Source organism: Phyllobates terribilis, unplaced genomic scaffold (genome assembly GCF_046119375.1).
Source record: "Phyllobates terribilis strain yellow unplaced genomic scaffold, ASM4611937v1 Scaffold_13__5_contigs__length_258822181, whole genome shotgun sequence".
NCBI lineage: Eukaryota > Metazoa > Chordata > Amphibia > Anura > Dendrobatidae > Phyllobates > Phyllobates terribilis.
In genome coordinates this window covers 111,703,555-111,727,599 of record NW_027362773.1, presented here as the reverse complement: position 1 = coordinate 111,727,599, position 24,045 = coordinate 111,703,555, and the positions used below count along the sequence as shown (strand labels likewise).

Here is a 24,045-nt window from a genome sequence, read left to right as displayed (position 1 = left end):
CTACTTTACATCAGCACAATTTTGGAACCAACATTTTTTTTTGTTAGGGAGCTATAAGGGTTAAAAGTTGACCAGCGATTTCTCATTTTTCCAACAAAATTTACAAAAACATTTTTTTTAGGGACCACATCTTATTTGAAGTCACTTTGAGGGGCCTTTATGACAGAAAATACCCAAAAGTGACACCATTCTAAAAGCTGCACTCCTCAAGGTGCTCAAAACCACATTCAAGAACTTTATTAACCCTTCAGGTGCTTCACAGGAATTTTTGGAATGTGGAAGAAAACAATGAACATTTAACTTTTTTTCACAAAAATGTTACTTTAGACCCAATTTTTTTATTTTCACAGGGGTAACAAGAAAAAATGGACTACACAATTTGTAGTGCAATTTCTCTTGAGCGCGCTGATACCCCATATGTGAGGGAAAACCACTGTTTGGGCGCACTGCAGGGTTCGGAAGGGAAGGAGCGCCATTTGACTTTTTGAATGTAAAATTTGTTTAAATAATTAGCGGACGCCATGTTGCATTTGGAGAGCCCCTGATGTGCCTAAACAGTGGAAACCCCCCACAAGTGACACCATTCTGGAAACTAGACCTCTCAGGGAACTTATCTAGATGTGTGTTGAGCACCTTGAATCCCCAGCTGCTTCACAGAAGTTTATAATATTGAGCTGTAAAAATAAAATTTTCACATTTTTCCCACAAAAACGTTTTTCATCCCTTAATTTTGCATTATCATAAGGGTAACAGGAGAAATTGCACCATGAAATTTGTTCTGCAATTTCTCCTGAACATGCTGATACCCCATATGTGGAGGAAAACCACTGTTTGGGCGCATGGCAGGGTTTGGAAGGGAAGGAGCGCCATTTGACTTTTTGGCTGTGTGCCCACAATGCGTTTTTTAAGTGTTTCCGCAGCGGCAAAAACGCTGTAGAAACGCTTAAAAAACGCATGGTAGAAGGTCTGCCATGATCCCCAATGATAATCCGCATGTGCTGTGCACATGCTGCAGAAATTTCCGCTGGGGATTTTCATTGCAGAAAAAAAAGCAGCACTACCAATTATTCTGTGGAAGTGCTGCGTTTTCGCCGCCATTGACTTGCATTAGAACACATGGATTACGCATCACTGTATATGTAGATGCACATTCCACGCGTTCTAATGTGCGGATGGTACCCAGGTCTAGAGGAGAGGAGACTCTCCTCCGGACCTGGGTACCATTGAAAACTGTAAAAAAAAGAATAAAATAAAAAAGAAATATATACTTACCTTCTGGCCACCCGCGGTGCGCTCCTCCTTGCTTGGCAGCAGTTCGCGATGGAATGAAGGACCTGCGCTGACGTCAGAGTCATGTGACGGGTCACGCGACGCTGACGTTGGCAGGTCCTTCACTCTACCGCTGTCGGCAGCCGGGACGGAGGAAAACAAGACTGCGGGGGCCATCAGAAGGTAAGTATACATTTATTTTTTTATTTTTTGACATTCTTTCAGTCACACTGTATAAATCCATGCCGTTTGCATGGATTTATATAGTGTGACCAAGTTGACATGCACTTTCCAAGTGATGCTAAAATCGCTTGGAAAGCGCTTGTCAACCCGCATGCGGAAATGCATGTGAAGAACGCTTCACATCCGCATGTCCCTGGCAGGAAAAACACATGTACAATCCGCATGTACAATCCGCATGCGTTTTTTTCTGCCAGGGAGATGCAGAAACGCTCAGGAAAAAAATCCTGAGCATTTCTGCATCGTGGGCACATAGCCTTTAAATGTAAAATTTGCTTGAATAATTAGCGGACGCTATGTTGCGTTTGGGGAGCCTCTGATGTGCCTAAACAGTGGAAACCCCCCACAAGTGACACCATTTTGGAAACTAGACCCCTTAGGGAACTTATCTAGATGTGTGGTGAGCACCTTGCACCCCCAATTGCTTCACAGAAGTTTATAATATTGAGCCGTAAAAATAAAATTTTCACATTTTTCCCACAAAAAATGTTTTTCATTCCCTAATTTTGCATTATCATAAGGGTAACAGGAGAAATTGCACCATGAAATTTGTTATGCAATTTCTCCTGAGTACGCCTATACCCCATATGTGGGGGAAAACCACTGCTTTGGTGTATGGCAGGGTTCGGAAGAGAAAGGAGCGCTATGTTGGCTGGGATAGGTTGCAGACACCATGTCACATTTGAAGAGTCGCTGACATGCCGAAACAGCAGAAACCCCCACAAGTGACCCCATTTTGTAAACTACACCTCTCACGGAATTCATCTAGGGAAGTAGTGAGTATTTTTTAATTTTTAAATTTATACCATTGGGCAGTGAAGAAAACATAATTATATTTTTACCACAAAAATCTGTTTTACCCTCAGATTTTACATTTTCACACAGGGCAATGGGTAAAAATGGTGCCGAAATGTGTCACACAATTTGTTCTAAAAGTGGCAATACCCCATATGTGGCTGTACCGTACCGCTTAGCCATACGGCGAGATCTGGGAGGGACGGAGCGCTATTTGACAATTGGAGAACAAATTATTGTAGAATAGGCGTTTGGATTTGGGAGCACAAAATTTTCTGAATTTCTTTTGGGGGGCAAGGGCCATTTTGCTTTTCCAGATCCTCTCTGCTACCAGTAACTTGGAGTCCCTTTAACAGATTTTTAACAGATAACGGACATGAGTGGGGACTAGCTTTTTTTGAGGACTGAGTTGAAGCTTTTATTGGGAACATTTTACGTAACATTTATCCGGCGCTCGAGGCTGAGCACTTACATCGGGGTTTCCATCTAAATTTCCAAGTGATGTAATTCAGATGAAACCCCTGCAGGATCCATTCACTGTAATGAGGCAGCAGAGTTACTGTGGACTCTGTCTGGCCTCTGTTTAGCGGTGTCCTTTTTTTCAGAAGTGCACAAAACTGTGGCCAACCGCACTTTTATGCACGCCTAAAAAAACTGACACCGTGGGATCACAGGCCAGACGGCATCCACAGTGGCCTATATCTGCCTCATTACAGGGAATCTTCTGTCATGGGTTCCGTCTGAATCACGTATTTCAGAGATTTACACGGAAACTCTGGTGTAAGTGCTCAGCGCAGAGCACAGGATAAATGTGGGCAGAGCCTTACTGGGATCTTTGGGAGACACAATAAACAAATCAGTAGCAGGTGAAGAATTGGTTTTATTTATTTTTTACGCCGTTCCTCGTGCGGTATAAGTGATGAGATTACTTTATTCTTCGGGTCGGTGCGATTACAGAGATACCAGATTTATATCGGGTTTTTATGACTGACAGCTGTCACACACTAAAAGACGCTTTTTTTGCATCGCCATATTTTGAGAGCTATAATTTTTCCATATTTCGGCCAACAGAGTCATGTGATGGCTTGTTTTTTAAGGGACGAGTTGACATTTTTATTGGTACCATTTTTGGGTAGGTGACATTTTTTGATCGCTTTCTATTCTGTTTTTTGGGAGGTAAAAGTAACAAAAACCAACAATTCAGGAATTGTTTTTCGAGGGTTTTTTTATGCCGTTCTGCGTGTGGTAAAAGTGATAAGGCAGCATTATTCTTCGGGTCAGTACGTTTACAGCGATACTACACTTACTGTATATTTTTTTAATGTTTTGGTTCTTTTACACAATAAAACAATTTTATAGAAAAAATATTTTTTTGCATCGCTTTATTCTGAGAGCTATAACTTTTTTATTTTTCGGCTGATGGAGCTGTATGGCGGCTTTTTTTTTTCGCGGAACAAGATGACGTTTTCAGCGGTACCATTTTTATTTCCATTTTGCTTTTTGATCGCATTTTTTTCCACTTTTTGTTTGATGATATGATGAAAAAGCATAGTTTTTTGCTCTGTTTTTTATTTATTTTTATTATGGTGTGGACAGAAGATGTTAATTAGTGTGACAGTTTTATAGATCGGGTTGTTTCGGATGCGGCGATACCAAATATGTGTACTTTTTTTGTTTTTGCATAAATATATGGATTTATTGATTTAATATTTTATTTATTTTGTGATTTTTTTTTAACAGTTTGAAAACATTTTTACTTAGTCCCTGTATGGGACATTAATTTTTATTTTTCTAATCACTGTTCTCATGCAATGCAATAGACATGTATTGCATTGCATGAGAACTTAGCTGACAGTTTCACAGTCAGTGTCTCCTGCTAGACTTCAGCTGCAGGCTGAGCCTAGCAGGACACCGTACATGGCAGACCCGGAGGCGGTTATGTGACCTCCGGCTGCCATGACAACGGCAGGTCCTGTCAGACATCAGGGGGCCGTCGGAGAGGTAAGTGGACAACCCCCTCTCCTCTCACTATCTTCTAAATGCCATGATCACTATAGATCGCGGCATATAGAAGATAGCAAAGGGTTAACATCATTGGGACTTGATCCAATCAGGTCCCAATGATGTCCCCTGTCAGAGCTGTCGTTCTGCACCGCACCCGCAGCACTTGCAGGACCCAGGGGGTCCTGAGGGCTGCGGGACCACCGACCGTTCATAAACGTCGGCGCTGCACAGAGCCCAGGCAGCGCTAACGTTTATGTACAGTGGGGGGTCGGGAAGCGGTTAATCAGCTCCATGGGTACTTTAACATCCTTTCTGCAGATCAGACACATGACAAATTTTCTTTAAAGGGGTAGTCCCATCTCCAAGATCCTTTCCCAATATGTAGTAGGTGTAATAATAATATTAGAAAATTCCTCCAATTAGAAATGTAATATAGTTCTTCTGATTCGCTATGTCGCTTACCCCATGTGCAGGGCATTGCAGTAGCTTAGGTATGAGTGGTCATAACCATGGATACCTAAGCTACTACAATGCCCTGCACATGGGGTAAGTGACATAGCGAATCAAAAAACTATACTACATTTCTGTCACTTACCCCATGTGCAGGGCATTGCAGTAGCTTAGATATCCAATCAATAACTTTACGTAGACAATCCTGAATGTCTGACCTATGATATAATACAATTTGCAAAAAATATATAAACATATGATGAATACACCTAGCAGGCAGGACAGGTTTTCTTTAAAGGTGTACTCCAAGATTCAAGTCCAATATGTAGTATGTGTAATAATAATAATATTAGCAAACACATCTAATTAGAAATGTAGTATAGATCTTCTGACTCGCTATGTCACTTACCCCATGTGTAGGGCAATGCATTTTTTTTTTTTTTTAGGTCTTCGCTATGTCACTTACCCCATGTGCAGGGCAATGCATTGTTGTTGTTTTTTTGAGGTCTTAAGAATGTGCATGTTCACCCAAAACGGCGTTGGCCAAATGGGACTCTGTCTGCCCTGCTTTGTCTATTCAGGCTGGAATAAAAGATTAGCACCTACGTGGTATCAAGTGCCGCTAATTTTCTCCTTCTGGATTATGAGTCGTTGCTTCTTGTACTGGTGCTTCTTGCCGCCTGCACTGGGGGATGATTTGATGGTCCGTGGATCCTGTGGTTCTTCACTATCCTGTGAAGCTGCCGACACCTGGAGCTTGCCGGTGCCGGTGAGCGTTTCAATAATTAAAATATTGGACATTTTAGTTGGAATTCTTTTTTTTTTTTAGACTTAATTTTACCGGTGATTTTGCAAATGTATCTATAACTTTTTGCAGACCCTTAACGGCGCTACGTGATCTAACCTCCATCTTCGAGTTGTCTGTGTATTGGGTGTCTGGTACTTATGCCACCCTGGCTTCGCTGCCCTATTGTGACCTTATAAATCAGACAGGATAATGCGTTACAATAGACAATTTACACAGCGATTATTTTGGGGGAATGAGCTGCTGTAATTACCTTACAAAAGGAAAGATTAGCAGGCGCTATTGTAAGCAGATCTGTATGTCTTCTAATCTCCTCTCTTTTTCTCTGCCCCTTCATTGTGATGAAATCCTTTAGCAGCAAGACGTTTCCCTCCTAAATATATCAATGGCCAATTGTTATCATTCTGTATTTCTGTTTTTAGTGGCCTGTTAGAAAGAAAGGCGCGTGTAATCTCCTCCCCCCTGGAACCTGCCATTGTAATCATACATCACCTATTATACTGCAGGATTTAGTTCCCGTCAATGCAACAGTAAAATCCATTAACTCACCGGAGATCGCAGTCATCTCCTATGAATTTTGGAAGTTGGCCATTACAGAAGTCACACAGCTTTAAATATATAGTTAGGAAAGTGACCTCATCTCTAGGAACAGTTTTCATATTGTATAAAGAAATTATGTTATCAGAAATTCCTTAAAGGGGCTGTCCATAGGATAGGTAATCAATACCAGATCTATGGCAATCCAACACCCGGCACCCTCCATAGCTCACCTGTTACTACCTTAAAGGGGTTGTCCATAGGATAGGTAATTAATACCCAATCTATGGCAATCCAACACCCGGCACCCTTCACCGCTCAGCTGTTACCACCTCACAGGGGTTGTCCATAGGATGGGTAATCAATTCCAGATCTATGGCAATCCAACACCCGGCACCCTCCACAGCTCACCTGTTACTACCTTAAAGGGGTTGTCCATAGGATAGGTAATCAATACCAGATCTATGGCAATCCAACACCCGGCACTCTTCACCGCTCAGCTGTTACCAGCTCTGGCTGATGGAGGGTGCCAGGTGTTGGATTGCCATATATCTGGTATTGATTACCTATCCTATGGACAACCCCTTTAAGGTAATAACAGGTGAGCTGTGGAGGGTGCCGGGTGTTGGATTGCCATAGATCTGGAATTGATTACCTATCCTATGGACAACCCCTTTGAGGTGGTAACAGCTCAGCGGTGAAGGGTGCCGGGTGTTGGATTGCCATAGATCTGGTATTGATTACCTATCCTATGGACAGCCCCTTTAAGCCAGATGTAAATACTGTACTGATTGGACCACCATATGAATGGGAACTGTTCTAGGACCAGCCACTTGACGGAACGGTGGTCCTACACCATACACTGCTGAAGCTCATTACGTTCTTAACAAATCTTTAAAGAGGTTTTCCAGTTTAAAAAACCTTCTTCTTGCAGTTTGTTTTTAAAAACACAAACTGTTTTTACTCGGCCTCCTCCCCAGGTCCAGCGCTGAGTCTCCACCGCTGCTCCCGGTGTCTGTTATTGATGGCAGCGCTCACGTCACAGCCAATCAGTGACTTCAGCTGCTCTGCCTGAGTAGAGAGCACGAGCTACTCAGAGCCGCTGAGCTCACTGATTGGCTGCAGTGTTGTAAACACGACATCAGCGCTACAGACAATATCAGACACCGGGAGCAGCATCAGTGACTCGGCGCTGGACCCGGGAAGGGTTAGTAAAGCAAAGTGTGTTTGTTTTTAAAACAAATTGTGCCTGGGGACAAGGGTTTTCTGAAACCGGAAAATCTATTTAAAGGGATTGTCTTTAGGATTTTTAACAAACATCAGATGGGTGGGGTTCTGACTCCCGGCATCCCCATCGACCAGCTGTTATTAGTATCACTGGTGGTCAGCCTCTGCCGAGAACTGTACATCAAATTCAGTAGCTTATCAGCAATACCAGGTAATGGCACATGAGAAGGATAGGGGATAACTTGCTGATCATTGGGCTCCGACTGCTGGGACCCCCAGATTGGGGCTCTGTAACCCTGAGAATTGGGCTCTGCAGACCCATCCTGAGTGGAGCAGGGGCATCCTCGGTGATCAGAAAATTAACCCCTGTCTTATGCATAGGTGATAATTTGTTATTTACCCCTTAAACAAAATCTGTTGATGGAGCGTCGGGAGGCCCCCATAAACATGAGATAGTTGGCCGGACCATCCAAAATTGAAAGATTGCTTCAATGTACATGGGCACCTTGCGGATTTAAACCTTCAAAGTGTTTTTTCAAATGAGTAGGGGGAAAAATGCAAGTTAAATGCGCATCAAAACCACACAAAAAAAACACTGCAAAAACTCATGAATTTTTACAAAGAGGTTTTGCAACAGAAAAATCTGCTGCCAATACTAAATGTGTGCACATAGCCTTAGTATAACTAGCACCAGAAAAGTACAGCCAAGGGAATGTGTATTCTTGTGCCGCTCATCTTACAACCATTTTTCTACAAACTTCTTTCATTGTATGTAATTAACAAAATATGCAAGAACATTAAGGAGCGGACACAAACAAAAGGGGGCTCCTGTGCAAGAACCAAGTGTATTGTGCCAATATAAGGAGGTGCTGGTGGTCTACTTCTGCACAGGGGCCCACCGGTTCTCTTGTGGGCCAGTCCAAGCCTGCCTACATCCTATGACCAATAAAGTTCCATCAGAGCCGACCATGAATAATTTTTGGTTTCTGGTGAACCTGTCATCATTTTATCTGAAAAATTGACATCTGACAAATGTGAAACAAAAGCAATGTATGGAAAGATGTCTGGTGTCATCTGAAATGCCTACTCCTCCTAATTATGGAGGCGTGGGCACTCATAGGGACTCCATGTGCTGTCTTGTTGTGCTCTATACAGTGATATTTAGAGGTTATTCCCCCATATAACCCTATCTTTATAGATGTAGAAGAATTCTGTAGACTTCCAAATTACAGCTATGAAAATAATATGTGAGGGTTGATAATCCCGGAGCTCCAGTCCCATCCAATGATTTATTTATTAGCGATAACTTTAGAAAACAAAGCTTTAAAACCTTCGTCTGTTGAGAGATTAAATGTATCATTGTGCAAATGTATTACTAATCTGCAAACCAAACTGTAAAAAAAAAAACTACAAATGGTTTCCTGTGCTAAAAAACCTTTACATTTATTGCTATTTTGTATTTAGCCTCCGAAGTCTTGTCCTTTTAGGTGCCACCTCCCCCCAGTACACATAGCGTTTAAACAGGTGTAACCTATGTTTGCTCAGGATGATTGTCGCCCTGTATAAAATCTAACATGAGGGTGACAGCACAGGGCCGGCTTGTCTGTGACAAGGCACCAGGGGGAATGAAGTTCATAAGGTCCTGCTTCTGGAATAGCAAACACAAAGTGAATTCAGTACAACATGGAGCAAACAATGGCGGTCGCTGGTGGAGGATCCTAAAATAAACTTGTGCAACCTTTACCCAAAATAGCATTGTAGATACTATTGCATATTTCTTCTGGGCGAGGATCACGCAAGGCGTTTGTGCCCACTTTTTGCAAAGTCTGCAAATGAGTTTTATTTTAGTATTCATTTATTTTATATTGATTTACATTGTAAAAAGTAAGAAATTATGAAAAGCCTCACTGTGCCTGGTCGCTGCTTATATCCTCAATACCATGATCCAACCGCCGATCAGCAGTTAACATGTGCAAAAATATGAAAAGGATCGATAATTTAAAGAATAAAACTTCCATTTATTTTATCCATTAAAAACAGGGATATCCATGGTTAAAAATACAAAGCAATTTTAACGCGTTTGTGGCATAACTGCCCTTAATCATATTCTATGATAAAGGGCATGTGACAAAGGGCAGTCAAGCCAGAAACACGTTAGAATTGCTTTGTAATGTTAAGCATGGATATCCCTGTTTTTAATGGTTAAAATAAATGGAAGTTTTATTCTTTAAAGTATCGATCCTTTTTTCCATTTTTGCACAACTTTTTACAATGTTGCTTATAATTATGTAATCGCACACAATAATCACACTTCAGATGGTCATAAATGAAAAAGAAAAGGATTCTATAAAGTTGGATTTACATACATTTATTTTTTTCCGCTCTGGCATTTCTCTCATAGGCTTCTAAATAGGATTTGAAATAGATGGTCTAAAGAGATGAGCGAACTCTAACTTTAAAGTTCAGGGTTCGTACCGGACACAAACTTCTCTCGGAAGTCTGTTTTAATGTTCGGAGTTACGGGGGAAGTGAAACAATTTTCCAGCTCCGAAGTTCGGGCCCTTATACATTTCAATACTGTTCGGGTTCATGTTCAGGTAAAGTTCTGGTTCACAAACTGAACTTTGGACATAAAATTCGGTTGGGTACCATAACCCAAACTTCAACCGGTTTTCTCATCCCTAGTGGTCAAGTATGTTGCTAAAAGTCTGCAGTCACCCTACATGACTGCAGACATCTGAATTCTCACATCGCGCACTGGGGATTCCTCGGTGTCGGCAGTGACCAAAAATATGCGATATGTATTCTGAACACAGCAAGCATTGCTTGTGGAGCTGGCACAGGCCTCCAGCGGAGCATGCCATGGATTAATTGGGGGCACTAGAAGACGAGTATGCAACCAGTTTTTTTTTTATTTTCAGTGCATTAATGTCTTAAAAAGGGGGAAAAAAATCAATATCGTACATATTTATTCAATGTTCTCCTTTAAGGATCACAAAAATTCTCTGGAAAATCAGTTTATGAAATGGGACTATATGGTATTTTTTTGCAGTGTGACTTTTACCTTTGAGTTGCATGCATTTAAGTATATGTCTGTGGACTGCAGGTGTCACTCTAAATTGGAAATTTGCATTACAGAAAGTCTCCATGTAGCCACTGATCGCAGGTATTTTACATGATTTTGTTTCATTATTAAACTGGACTTAAACCACCATAAGGATCTATTCTGAACTATGCTCAATTGAGTTAAATCACTGGAGGTCCAGGTGTTGCCGCCATAATACCAATGCTAAAATGCAGGTTGTTTTCCTGAAAATAACACCAAACACAGTGCCCCCCCCCCCACTCCAAATCTAATCACATAGGTACAATCAAAAATTAAGTGCTACTCAGAATGGCAACCAAAGTTACTACTCAGTGCTCTCCTTGATTAATAGTGTCCCTATTATGGATCGTACAGACTACAGTTTTAATTGGATGAGCGTTATCTGTGGTTTTGTGAAAGGGGTGGGGGGGGGGCGGGACCCCCTTGACCTTCGAGAAAATTGGATCCCAGTCTGATTAAGACAGATTTTCTCAGATGGAGAGGAATCGGTTGTCTGCACCTGCCCTTAGTAGAAGTAAAACAATTGGGGCTTCAGTCTAGAATACAATTTAAATACAATCCTCAATATTGATATTGCAACACCAAGAAGGAAAAGTTGTGGAGTAATAGAAATCTTTTCTAAAATTATTTCTGCAAAGTTAGGGGTTCCCCTGTAAGAACCCAAATAATGCCCGATTAATACAGTTTTAAAATATTATTAACACAGTGGACAGAACACTGCCTTAAATTGCATGCACAATACCTTTAGCCTGTGCCCAATAAAAATTGGCACAGAGGGCAGATTCATCAAAAAGTTGGAGTTAGAAAAGTGGCGTAAGAGCATTGAAAAGTCAAATTTTTGCAAAATTTGTGACTTGTCGCTTTCATGCCAGTTGGAGCTTTTTTTTCCAGTCACTTAATTCATTAAAAAAACAAACAAAAAAAAGTGTTCCTGCCAGGAGTAGCATTTCTGGCGAGGCGCACATGACTCAGAAGATGTGCCAGATTAAGGCTGTGTGCCCACTATGCGTTTTTTCAAGCGTTTTTGCCGCTGAATTTCCGCAGCGAAAACACTTAAAAAACGCTTGGTAATCCGTCCCCCATGGTCCCCAATAACAAGCCGCAATGTCAATGCCCATGCTGCAGATTTTTTCACAGCATTTATGCTGCGCTCAAAAATACGCAGCATGTCCATTAATTTTGCGGACACGCAGCGTAATCGCCACCATTGACTTGCATTGGACCGCGTGACATCCGCATCACTACACGTGCACAAGCGGATATCACACGGTTCAATGTGCAGATGGGTACCATAGAAACTGTGAAAAAAAGAATTTTAAATAAAAAATAAGATTATACTTACCTTCTGACGTCCTCCTGGTGTCTTCTCCGCTGCGTCCGGTCTCTTGCACTGCTCGTGGTGTTGTGAAGGACCTGCCATGACATCATTGAGTCATGTGACCTGACATATGACTCAATGACGTCACCGCAGGTCCTTCACACCACCGCGCGCAGTGCAAGAGACCGGACGCAGCGGAGAAGACACCGAGAGGACATCGGAAGGTAAGTATAATCTTATTTTTTACCATTCTTATTCTTTAACTAACTTGGTCACACTACTATAAATCCATGCCGGTTGCATGGATTTATATAGTGTGAACAAGTTGTCAAGCACTTTTCCCAGTGATGCTAAAATCGCTTGGAAAGCGCTTGATAACCCACATGCAGAAATGCATGAAAAAAAACGCTTGACAAACGCTTCTACCTGGCAGGAAAAACGCATGTAAAATCCTCATGCGTTTTTCCTGCCAGGGAGAAGCGGAAAAAATATGCATAATTTCTGCATCGTGGGCACACAGCCTAAGTGGCATACGCCTTTTAATTCAGTGCATTCTATTCCAGCGAGCCTTTTATGATTGGTGTGCACTACACCAGTTTTAATGAATCGACCCCTTACTGTTCAAATAATATTTGTGTAGTGTTTAGTTCTGCATACAGTATACATTATACTGCCATTTAGTGTCAAAATACAACCCACACAATATCATAATATGTTTAAATTCTTGTTTAGCTGAGAGCTCCTTTTAGAGAGCCGCTGACAGTCTTCTCTCCCGGTGACTTTTCTCCTAGAGAACAAAATGATCGGCAGTCTAAAAAACACATTAGATCCTTTCTTCTCTCAACATAAAGGAAGAGTCAGAATGACTCACATTATGATCGATCATGCTAATAACTGGGGTTTCAACCTATGTTAGTATAAGGTGTATGGGGGGGACCTTAAAGGGGTTGTCCGCTACATCGATGACGTTTCCTTTAGGATAGCTTATCAATGTCTCATTGGTGGGGGGGAGGGAGAGACACCCAGTGCCCCTGCCCAGAAGCAGTTCTTTGTGCCAGCTGAAGTGCTCTGTTATGGATCTGCTCCTTCATGACTGGACTAGGGAAGGATGAGCAGTACTTGGAGGCGGCCACCATGAGCAGCTTCGTAATGGAGCACTTCCAGCCCACAACGAAAATAGCTGATCAGCGGAAGTGCCGGGTGTTGCACCCCCACCGATCAGACATTGATAGCTAAAGGTTAGGCCATCAACGTTAAAGTGGTGAACAACCTCTAAGCAGCAGAATTCTACAGCTGTGGTTTTCCTTTAAGGTACCGTCACACTTAGTGACGCTACAGCGATCCCGACAAATATACGACCTGGCAGGGATCGTTGCTGCGTCACTGGTGAGATGTCAAACAGTCAGATCTTCCCAACGACGCAGCAATGATACGGTAACCCGTAGCGACCTGTGTAACAATGCAACGCAAATGCACGCCTATGTGTCTCAGTTCTGAGTCGCCAACGAGGTCGTTGGTAAGGTGTCAAACACCGATGCATGCTACCCAGCGGGACCTCAACGATCAAAAAATGGTCCCGGCCATTTCGACACGACCAGCGATCTCACAGCAGGGGCCTGGTCGCTGCTACGTGTCAAACGTAGTAAGATCACTGCTGAGGTCACTGTTGCGTCACAAAACTTGTGACTCAGCAGCGATCTCGCTTAGTGTGACGGGGCCTTTAGGTTGGTCAGAGCTGGACCTAGATTCATCATTTCCTTTTTTTGGTTAAGTCTTTTTGCCCTAGCAAGTTTTGTATTAAATGAATAAAATGGCAAAAATTGTAAGATTGATTATTTTTGAGCTCTTTTGTAAAGTAAAAAAAAAAAAAAAAAATAAGCTTTAACTGCTAAAAAGAAAAAGCCTTAAAACAAATTCAGCCAGCCATACGATGGCTCAGCTGTCAGCTGGCAACTAACTCACCCTATTCTTCCATAAACAATGGCACTCACGCATTTGAGTGTTCCTGTGTTCTCTATGAAAGAGCCGTGGCCAGACATCTCTGGCTGTGGGTCAACTCTTAAAAGAACAAAATTTTTGGCAGACCAAAAATCGGACATGCTGAATTCTTATCTCACCCATACCCATTGGATTGTCGGTTGAGCCTGCCAATATTGGTGGGTTTGTCCAACTTTATAGTCTAATGTGTATGAGGGCCTTTAGGTTGTTGCTCCCCATTTTTGCCACCCCCTAATAATTGTAGTAGTCTCCCAACCCTTGCTTGAAAAGTGTGGATAACCCACACCCACCAGAAAATGAAGGATTCTGTGTAACTAGTTGCAATTTTTGAAGCGTGGCTGTTCTTGTGCCCCAACTCTAGCCATGAAAATCTATAGGCAATAAGACTTCAATGAAGAAATTGTTGCAACTCTTTACCTGCTAAAGAGGCCTTAACAGATATTAGAACTTGATTGTATTTAAAAGAATATTCACAGCAGTTTTAATTATGCAAATATATTAATATTCAAAAACAGAACAAACGTGAAAATGAAAAACAGAATATGGAAAATATCAAAGTTCAATATCAAACAAGTGTTTTTCCAAAATTAAATATGTAAAAAAAAAATAAAAAGCAAGTCAATTTATATACACAAAAAAGAAAAAAAATTGCAAAGATACAGAAAATCTTGAGTCCGGCTTAACCCTCCAGTGCAATGGCATTCTCTGTCATTTGGGCAGTTTAAAATTATGATGTTTTGTCTTTTTTTTTTTTTGTTGTTTTTTTTTTGTTTTTTTTTAGTGTTGGTTAAGATTTGTGAAATCTTTTGTTCCATTCCTGTAGCCAACTAAGAATATTGCGAAAGTTTTCCAAACGTAAAATGTTGCTTCCCGCGGTAGGAAATGTTGATTTTCAGCAGTCGCTCACAGATCGATATCAGGTACATAGAAACTTTATAAAAAAAAAAAAAAAAAAAAAAAAAAAAAAAAAGCGCTGACTCAAAATGTCTGTGTCAACATTGTCTGGTGTCTAGGAGCAAATACTAAAGCAGTGAAACATAGTAAACACCATTATCAGCATAGTATATTGGAGACGAGCATAAAATGCTACAAAGTTATTCCCCTAATCTCATGATTGTAAAAGAAGATAATATGTGAACTCTGTCTTTAAAATTTATAGTTTCTACAAAGCTGGCAGACTAGTCTTGCAGAAATATGTAAAGTAATTTAAAAGGGGGTTGTCCCAAGCATATGGTATTGAGGACCCATCTAGTGGAGTAGGAGGGGGTCCGACAACCAACCCTCCCACCGCTATTTTTTTTTTTTTTTTCTGCTCCAGCCACATGTACAAACACTTTGACCAGAGCTGCTAAGTTGCAGCCTTATTCAAAGTGCAGCTGCCGCTGCCGGCTACGGAGGCACAGCTCCTATTCTTTTCCATAGACTCTGTGCTGCAGTAGCCGGTAGCAGCTGCTACACTTAATGGAGCTGCGCTCAGCAGCCGTTTATAGTGTTTCCATCTGGCTAGCACAGAAACCAGCTGATCAGTATGGGCGCCAGCTGTCAGACCCCTACTGATGTCCTATCTGCTGGATAGGTCATCAATACAATATGCCCAGCGAAACCATTTAAAGGGAATGTGCCATAAAAAAATTATTGTTTAATACTTACATTTTTTAGGTTTATTTTTTTTTATATTTTAATTTTACTCACTTATATAGCGCCAATAATTCCACAGCACTTTACAGACATTATGGGCACTGTCCCCATAGGGAATTTAGATTGTGAGTCCCAATCAGTATGTCTTTGGAGTGTGGGAGGAAACCCACGCAAACACGAGGAGAACGTACAAACTCCTTGCAGATCTTGTCCTTGATGGGATTTGAACCCAGGACTCTATTTTTTCAGATTTAATCACATTAAAAAGGTTGATATTTTCCATTTTTAAACACTAGGGGGAGCAGCTGCTGAACTTTTCCATAAAAAAAAAAAAAAAAAAAAAAAAACTAGTGTACTGGTAGCTCCCTTTACATCTGCAGTAAAAGTAGGCGGGATCTGCTCCTATGTGTGATGTCACTGCTCCACTCCCCTTTTGGGCATTAGCAAAAGGATAAGGGAGGATGAAGTTTAGGATCACAGTGCAGAAACATTTTGTTGGCGACTGAAAAGTGATCTTGAGATGTGGAAAGGACGGCCGGCAGGGCCGATTCCGTTAGTTAGTGCTGCATCACGTGCTGAGGTTAGATACATGTTTCTGCATCACTCACTGGGATTGGATACAGGGAGCTTCTCACATGCTGTGATTAGATACATGTCTCTGCGGGCTGGATCACACATGATGGGTATTAGATATATGGCACTGTGTGCTGTTCATACATGATGGGATTAGATATGCAGCTCTCCTATGCCAGCATAAAACCTCATTCAAATGTCTAACGCATGGGCATCTGAATGAGGCATCACACTGAGTTAGAAGAGCAGAGTCCATGAGCTACAAAAAAAAAAAAAAAAAAAAAAAAAAAAAAAACACCCGCCTTGTTCCCCCCACAGTTATGACCTGGATGGACACCGACTGCAGTCTCCTATGCCCATGGGTTGCCGTATTTGCAGCATGCAAGTGTCATGCACAGACACTTACACACCAGCAAATGAAAATGGCAGCACCCCACCCCCCTCAGCGCCAGCAGAAATAAAATTAATAAAAATGTTAAAAAAAATAGTATATTTAATTTGTATTAAAATTATATATTCAATAATTATTAAAATCACGGCACATTCCCTTTAAAATAGTTTATACCCCCCCCAAAAAAAACCACAGTATGACTGCAGTTGACATTAGAGAGAACTGACTATAGGCCTGGAATACATGTTTGCGTAATAGCCGTCATTGGAAGATGTAGACATGTCCATTCCATTTTTTGTTGCAATATTGTGATAGTCAGTAGTATAACTGGGATAGTGGACGAGGTTATTACCAGTTGAACACACATCCATTTTACTGGAGTAGGTCTGAGCCTGTTCAGAAGACATCAGTTGGGTTATAGAAAATGGGTGTCTACCGGGAAAAGGGTCATGCTTCAGATGTGAATCTTCTACCATGCTGAGGTAACCATCAGACAAACTTAGGGGATATAGCAGCTGTGAACTCGACCCACCTTGCTCTGAATCGGGGCTCATACATGCTGGAGAAGCTCCATTAGGTTGTGGAAGGTTTGCCAGCAGGGAGTCTCTATCACCAATGTTTGAGACAGTTTTTGGAGACTCAGATGAAGAATTCTCATCATAAGAAGCAGAAGGCTCTTGCACACCTTGGGCCACTTCATCCGCAACCTTGCTAGAGTTTTTATCTTGATTCGAAGACCCAATTCTGGACCTGTCGCATTTGAACCTCTTTTGACGTCTCAAGTAGCAGCCATTTTCAAACATATTTCCAGATTCTGGATGTAGAGTCCAATAAGAACCTTTTCCAGGTTTTTCTGGAGAACGCGGAACCTTAACAAAGCAGTCGTTAAACGATAACGAGTGACGGATTGAGTTCTGCCAACGTTGTTGGTTCTGCCTGTAATAGGGGAAGAGGTCGATGATCCATTGGTAGATCTCATTCAGCGTCATCATCTTATTCGGGGATTGCTGAATGGCCATTGTGATGAGCGATATGTAAGAGTAAGGGGGCTTAGCATGAGTGTAATTCCTTCGGTAGGTTCGAGGATCTCTCTGAATATCTGTCTCTCCTTGGCAATATCCAATCGGATAAGAGGACGATGCTGGAGAGGTCATTGTTCCTCCCATATTATGTTGCAAGGAGCCATGAGGGGCAAGGTTGTTTTGGATGCTGTTGATGGGAGACGCCATGGTATTGTTCATGTAAACCATGTTTGGCGTTACAGTGGAGGCATCACCAGACATAAAGGAGGTGGGTTGGAGGCCATTAGTCATGTTGTGTAATCCGGCATAGACCTTAAATGAAATCAAGCAATAGAATGTAAAACGAGACATTCCTCTTCAATAATACATACAATATTTTAGGTGGTCTTCTCATAAAAAAAAAAATTATATATATATATATATATATATATATATATATATATATATATATATATATATATATATATATATATATATATATATATATTATGCATACACACACAGTACAGACCAAAAGTTTGGACACCCCTTCTCATTTATAGAAATCTGTATTTTCATGACTATGAAAATTGTACATTCACACTGAAGGCATCAAAACTATGAATTAACACATGTGGAATTATATACTTAACAAAAAAGTGTGAAACAACTGAAAATATGTCTTATATTCTAGGTTCTTCAAAGTAGCCACCTTTTGCTTTGATGACTGCTTTGCACACTCTTGGCATTCTCTTGATGAGCTTCAAGAGGTAGTCACCGGAAATGGTTTTCACTTCACAGGTGTGCCCTGTCAGGTTTAATAAGTGGGATTTCTTGCCTTATAAATGCGGTTGGGACCATCAGTTGTGTTGTGCAGAAGTCAGGTGGATACACAGCTGATAGTCCTACTGAATAGACTGTTAGAATTTGTATTATGGCAAGAAAAAAAAGCAGCTAAGTAAAGAAAAACGAGTGGCCATCATTACTTTAAGAAATGAAGGTCAGTCAGTGCGAAAACTTTGAAAGTGTCCCCAAGTGCAGTTGCAAAAACCATCAAGCACTACAAAGAAACTGGCTCACATGAGGACCGCCCCAGGAAAGGAAGACCAAGAGTCACCTCTGCTTCTGAGGATAAGTTTATCCGAGTCACCAGCCTCAGAAATCGCAGGTTAACAGCAGCTCAGATTAGAGACCAGGTCAATGCCACACAGAGTTCTAGCAGCAGACACATCTCTTCAACAACTGTTAAGAGGAGACTTTGTACAGCAGGCCTTCCTGGTAAGATAGCTGCTAGGAAATCACTGCTAAGGACAGGCAACAAGCAGAAGAGACTTGTTTGGGCTAAAGAACACAAGGAATGGACATTAGACCAGTGGAAATCTGTGCTTTGGTCTGAGGAGTCCAAATTGGAGATCTTTGGTTACAACCACCGTGTCTTTGTGCGACGCAGAAAAGGTGAACGGATGGATTCTACATGCCTGGTTCCAACCGTGAAGCATGGAGGAGGAGGTGTGATGGTGCTTTGCTGGTGACACTGTTGGGGATTTATTCAAAATTGAAGGCATATTGAACCAGCATGGCTACCACAGCATCTTGCAGCAGCATGCTATTCCATCTGGTTTGCGTTTAGTTGGACCATCATTTATTTTTCAACAGGACAATGACCCCAAACACACCTCCAGGCTGTGTAAGGGCTATTTGACCAAGAAGGAGAATGATGGGGTGCTACGCCAGATGACCTGGCCTCCACAGTCACCAGACCTGAACCCAATCGAGATGGTTTGGGTTGAGCTGGACCGCAGAGTGAAGGCAAAAGGGCCAACAAGTGCTCAGCATCTCTGGGAACTCCTTCAAGATTGTTGGAAGACCATTTCCGGTGACTACCTCTTGAAGCTCATCAAGAGAATGCCAAGAGTGTGCAAAGCAGTCATCAAAGCAAAAGGTGGCTACTTTGAAGAACCTAGAATATAAGACATATTTTCAGTTGTTTCACACTTTTTTGTTAAGTATATAATTCCACGTGTTGATTCATAGTTTTGATGCTTTCAGTGTGAATGTACAATTTTCATGGTCATGAAAATACAGAAAAATCTTTAAATGAGAAGGTGTGTCCAAACTTTTGGTTTGTACTGTGTATCTCTCTCTCTCATATATATATATATATATATATATATATATATATATATATATATATATATATATATATATATATATATATATATATATATATATATATATATATATATATATATATATTATATCTCTCTCTATCTGACGCAATGGACTAAAATGATGTCAAATAGGTTATCGTCCGATGCATTTAGGTTTAGAGTAAAGAAGAGACCCTAATAAATAACGGCTGGGGTGAAGTGTCTATGCTGGGACTTTTTGTCACTTTGCAAGGTGGGCTGCATCTTTCCTGCCAGCTAGCTAATATACATAAAAGGATTAGACCCTTCACAGTTTCGCACTTCCTTCTCTCTGGCAATGGCATACCAAATGAACTTGCAGTTTCTAAACACAAGGTATTGGAATAACAATAAGGTTTAATTACTTGCTAAATTACTGTTTTTTACCTTCCAGAACCCAGACATAGAAGTCAATGCCTTGTGTATTCCATGTCCCAACCATTTCCTACAGAAAACCTATATAGTCTGTCCTAGTCAGTAAGGAATTCCTGTAGAAATGTCACAGCTTGGACTTTGTAGCCACCATACAACATGGCCAGTGTCTTCTCAGTAGAGAAAAACCATCAGACAAGGAATAGAACCATTACATGTCCATGTGAGAACATTCAGGTTTGAAGGCATCACGTGCAACATTAAAGGAATTCCGATTCCCAACCATTCCTCAATATATTTTACTAATCGAGTAATGCGAGTCATCTATAAATACAGCATAGTTAATCTGCCATGAGAACCAATCCAGAGACTGTAGACTGCTGCACATAGACAGCTTGTTAAAATGGGAGAACAAGCGTCCCTAGGAACACTTGTTTCCGACTCTCAAGCCATATAAACATCTGCCAAAAACGCTGCAGATTTTTAAGCCAGTTTAATAACTATTTTGCTGAGCAGCATATTGTCCTATGTGTGCTGCAGAGAATAATAATATTCTATGTGTACAGGACGATCTTTTTAATGATTGTTCTGTGACGATGCTGAAATTGGTTTCTTATTTATTTTCCAGGTTTAACAAAAATCACAATAAAATACAATGGCGGGAGGTGCCCTGATGTGAACACACTTAAAAGCAGCTGCAAAAATTTTAAAACTGGCATCGAATGGCGTTATTGAAAGGGTTAAATGACTTTTGGGCCACTGATCTCACACCATCATTACGCAGATAGTGATGCCCCACACCCAATTCAGGTCACTTCAGCCTGGTCCAAGTGGGTTCTGGGCATCAGAACTGGCAAAGGGTGAAGTGACTTGAATTAAATGTGGGGCATCACCATTTATATAATGGCTGTGTGATATCTGGAGCCTAAAGTCATTTAAACCCTTAAACCAGTTACTTATTGAAATCTGGGAAAAGTGGCCATTTGCCCACTTTGATGCCAGTTCTGATGCCCAGAGACCATTTGGGCCAGGCTGGAGTGACCTGAATTTGATGTGGGAAACCACCATCAGTGGTCCAAAGTTATTTAACTCTTTCAATGACTCGCTTCGGTGCCCATTTGTGCCAGTTTTAGAATTTTTGTAGCGGTTTCTAAGTGTATTCACATCAGGGCACCTCCCTGCATTGTATTTTGTTAAACCTATAAAAACCAGAAAGCATAAAAATTGCAGAGTTAGAAACCAACTTCAGCATCATTGTTCTGTGCGCATAGAGTTGTGGTCGACCTGTGTAACCTACTCCTGATCAGCCTGCATGTAGCGGATTGGCAGTCATTTAAAAACTGCAGTAAACCCAGTATAAAAGGTTTCGAGACTGCAAACAGGGCAAGCTACAAGCCTCTATAAAGCAGTATTTAGCCCATAGACAGATTAGATGCATTTTAATGCCATTAATAACACTCTGATGACCCACTTAGGTCGGCCAATCCATTCCGCTAAACGACCATCGATCGGTTATATACAAGATGACTGGCGTTAATTTAATGGATTGTATACACAGGCCAATGACTCAGTGCCATTGCCAATATGATTGTTCAGTTCCACATTACCGGCAGCACATCCCTTGTTTATACTGGTATATGTGCTGCCGAGGATTGCCAGCCTGTTTAGATGGGCCAATCAGATCAAAATAGACTATTTTTGCCTGATAAAGGGGTAAGTGCATGTTCACACTGTATCCTTCCAGCAGAAGGCGCCTCAGAAAACTCCTCTTCTCTGAAGTTTTGTAAATCAAATGCGTGTTTTGCTAGCTTTCTTCCCCACTTTTTTTTTTTGGGGGAGGGGTGGGGGGATTTTCAGGTGTTAGACTGAGGCAGGAGGGTCAGCCCCAAAAATCCTCCAATTCGTTTTTATGGGAAGTCTACTTTGCTGATCATATGAGGAATTTAGATTTTTGTTTTTTCCTGAAGCACCATGAAAATTTGAAGTCTGCAAAGCACACTTCAGAAAACTATATTAGATATATATTTTTGGGTGGTCAAAAGCTGAGTTTTTTTTTTTTTTTTTTTTTTTAAATAATCACATAAAAACTTCTCCAGGAGTTTCCTGAAGCATCAGCTTTTGATAAAAAAAAAAAAAACAAACACCACACCATCTTTGGATTCGACTCAAAGTTCACTCCAGAGTTCTGGCATAAAAGTTTTGAAAAGTTGCACAATGTAGGTGCAACTCTGAGCTATGCCACAATTTCACAACTTTTCTAGGTTTCACACTAGTTTCTCCCAGCTCTGACAAAATGGGCAGAGCTCGGGTGAGAAGTCAAAATCTAATTCATGACGAGCTGTGGTGTACCCTACAGCAGGAATCTCACTCCAGTACCTGACTAGAGTAAGATTTCTGGCCTGGCACACAGTTGTCAGATGCTCCAGATTCAGGAAAAAGCGTGCACCTTTTACTGAATCAGAGGCATCTGACTCCAGCACGCCCCTCATCAAGACTGGCGGGAGCAACACCTGTCTTGATGAATCGGAGCCTTTGTGTGAATATGCTCTTGGGGTACATTCACACTGCATCTTTCTAGTTATCAGAAATGACAATCATTTTCAGTAGACTGTTACAACCATAGAAAACTAGCTACAATTGAGAAGACCATGTTCCGACAATGAGTATTTGATGTTGCAGGTTTTTTTTTTCCTGAGGACTATTGATACAGACTGTGCATGTTCACACACTGCGCTTTTAGCAGAGGTAAAAAAAAAAAATAAAAAAAAACAACCACTGCAGTTTACAGTGCCAGCAAATTAAATGAAATTTCAGAAATCACATGCTGCTCTTTCTCCCTCCCACTTGCAAACTTGAACCATCAATGCACTTTTTAAAATTTGCAGCACGTAAATTCTTTGTGTTTTTCATCTATTCAGATGAATGGGAAAAGAGAAAGGAAAAAAAAACAAACAAGAAAAAAAAGTAATATTGCAGTGTTTTTTTCCTGGTACCTGTAGTAGAGTATTTGCAGTTTTTTTTTTTTCTTGCACAAGTACCAGGAAAAAAACACTGCAATATTACTTTTTTTGTGGGTTTTTTTTTTTTCTTAAATATGTGCGTTTTCTGCACATTACTACATGTGCACATGCACTTGTGTAGGTTGAGTATCTGCAGTTTTTTTTTTCTTGCACTTGTGTAGGTTATGTGCAGAAAACGCACATATTTAAGAAAAAAAAAAAAAAAAAAAAAAAAAAAAAGTGGGCATGAGATTATATAGCCCAACCACTAAAACTGTAAGATGTGGCATTTTTTTGGTCAATGAAAATATCTAGCGTCAAAAACTCATTGTGGGAACTTAAGCTAAGGGCTTATTCACACATCAGTATTTTTCAACTGTGCAAGTCAAAACCAGGCGTGGAGCTTAGGCCACAATCACAATTTTAAATCAGTATTTATAAGCCAAAATCAGGGGTTGAACATAGGAAAAGTATAACAAATATGTGCACCACTTCTGCAGATTTCACTCAAGTCTGGTTTTGGCTTACAAATACTCAAGGTGTGAACACGGCCTTACAGAGAAAGACTATTTCAAAGATTGACACCTGTTCTGGGTTTGAGACACTCCTGGCTTTGGCATATAAATACTGATGTGTGAATAAAGCCCCTGACTTACATTTGTGATTTTATTCCGAAGAAGGAGCCTTACCTCATTCTCCGAGTACATAGAATTCCAGTCCATCTGGTCTTTCGTTTCCACTTTGATTCTGTTGAGCATGGTTGGACTTCGGCCTGGTTGAACAGAAACCTGTCCTGCCTCCCTAAAAAAAAAAAAAAAAAAAAAGTTTGTGTGTTCCCCAATCCCCGGGTGTGTCTTCTACTGTTGACTCCCAAGTGTTAGTCCTGGTGGAAACAACCCTCTGAGATATTTAAATATGTAGCCACCAGGTCATTTAAATAGGCCTATCCTTTTAGAAATCTCCACCCTTTTTTCTCAATCCATGTATGACCTCTACACCAGCTACCTGTGGAGCTAAATCACTTCAAAACAAAGGAAGTCAGTAGCGCCCCCCCTGACTCCTTTCATTCACACACACCTCCTGCCCATCTCTTTTTTTCAATCACTAGTCTGTCTCATCAAAATGCTAATAGG

The 24,045-nt window shown here is 41.0% G+C and overlaps 1 protein-coding gene across 1 annotated transcript; it reads right to left on the bottom strand.

The window, feature by feature from the left end:
• Positions 1–16,234: 16,234 nt before the first annotated feature.
• On the bottom strand, positions 16,235–23,808 carry LOC141174553 (forkhead box protein A4-B-like). Its single transcript, XM_073659490.1, has 2 exons — positions 23,602–23,808; positions 16,235–17,685 (listed from the first exon to the last, which is right to left on the bottom strand). The coding sequence occupies exons 1-2, from the start codon at positions 23,668–23,670 to the stop codon at positions 16,564–16,566; spliced, it is 1,191 nt and encodes a 396-aa protein (XP_073515591.1). The 5' UTR covers positions 23,671–23,808; the 3' UTR covers positions 16,235–16,563.
• Positions 23,809–24,045: the final 237 nt, after the last annotated feature.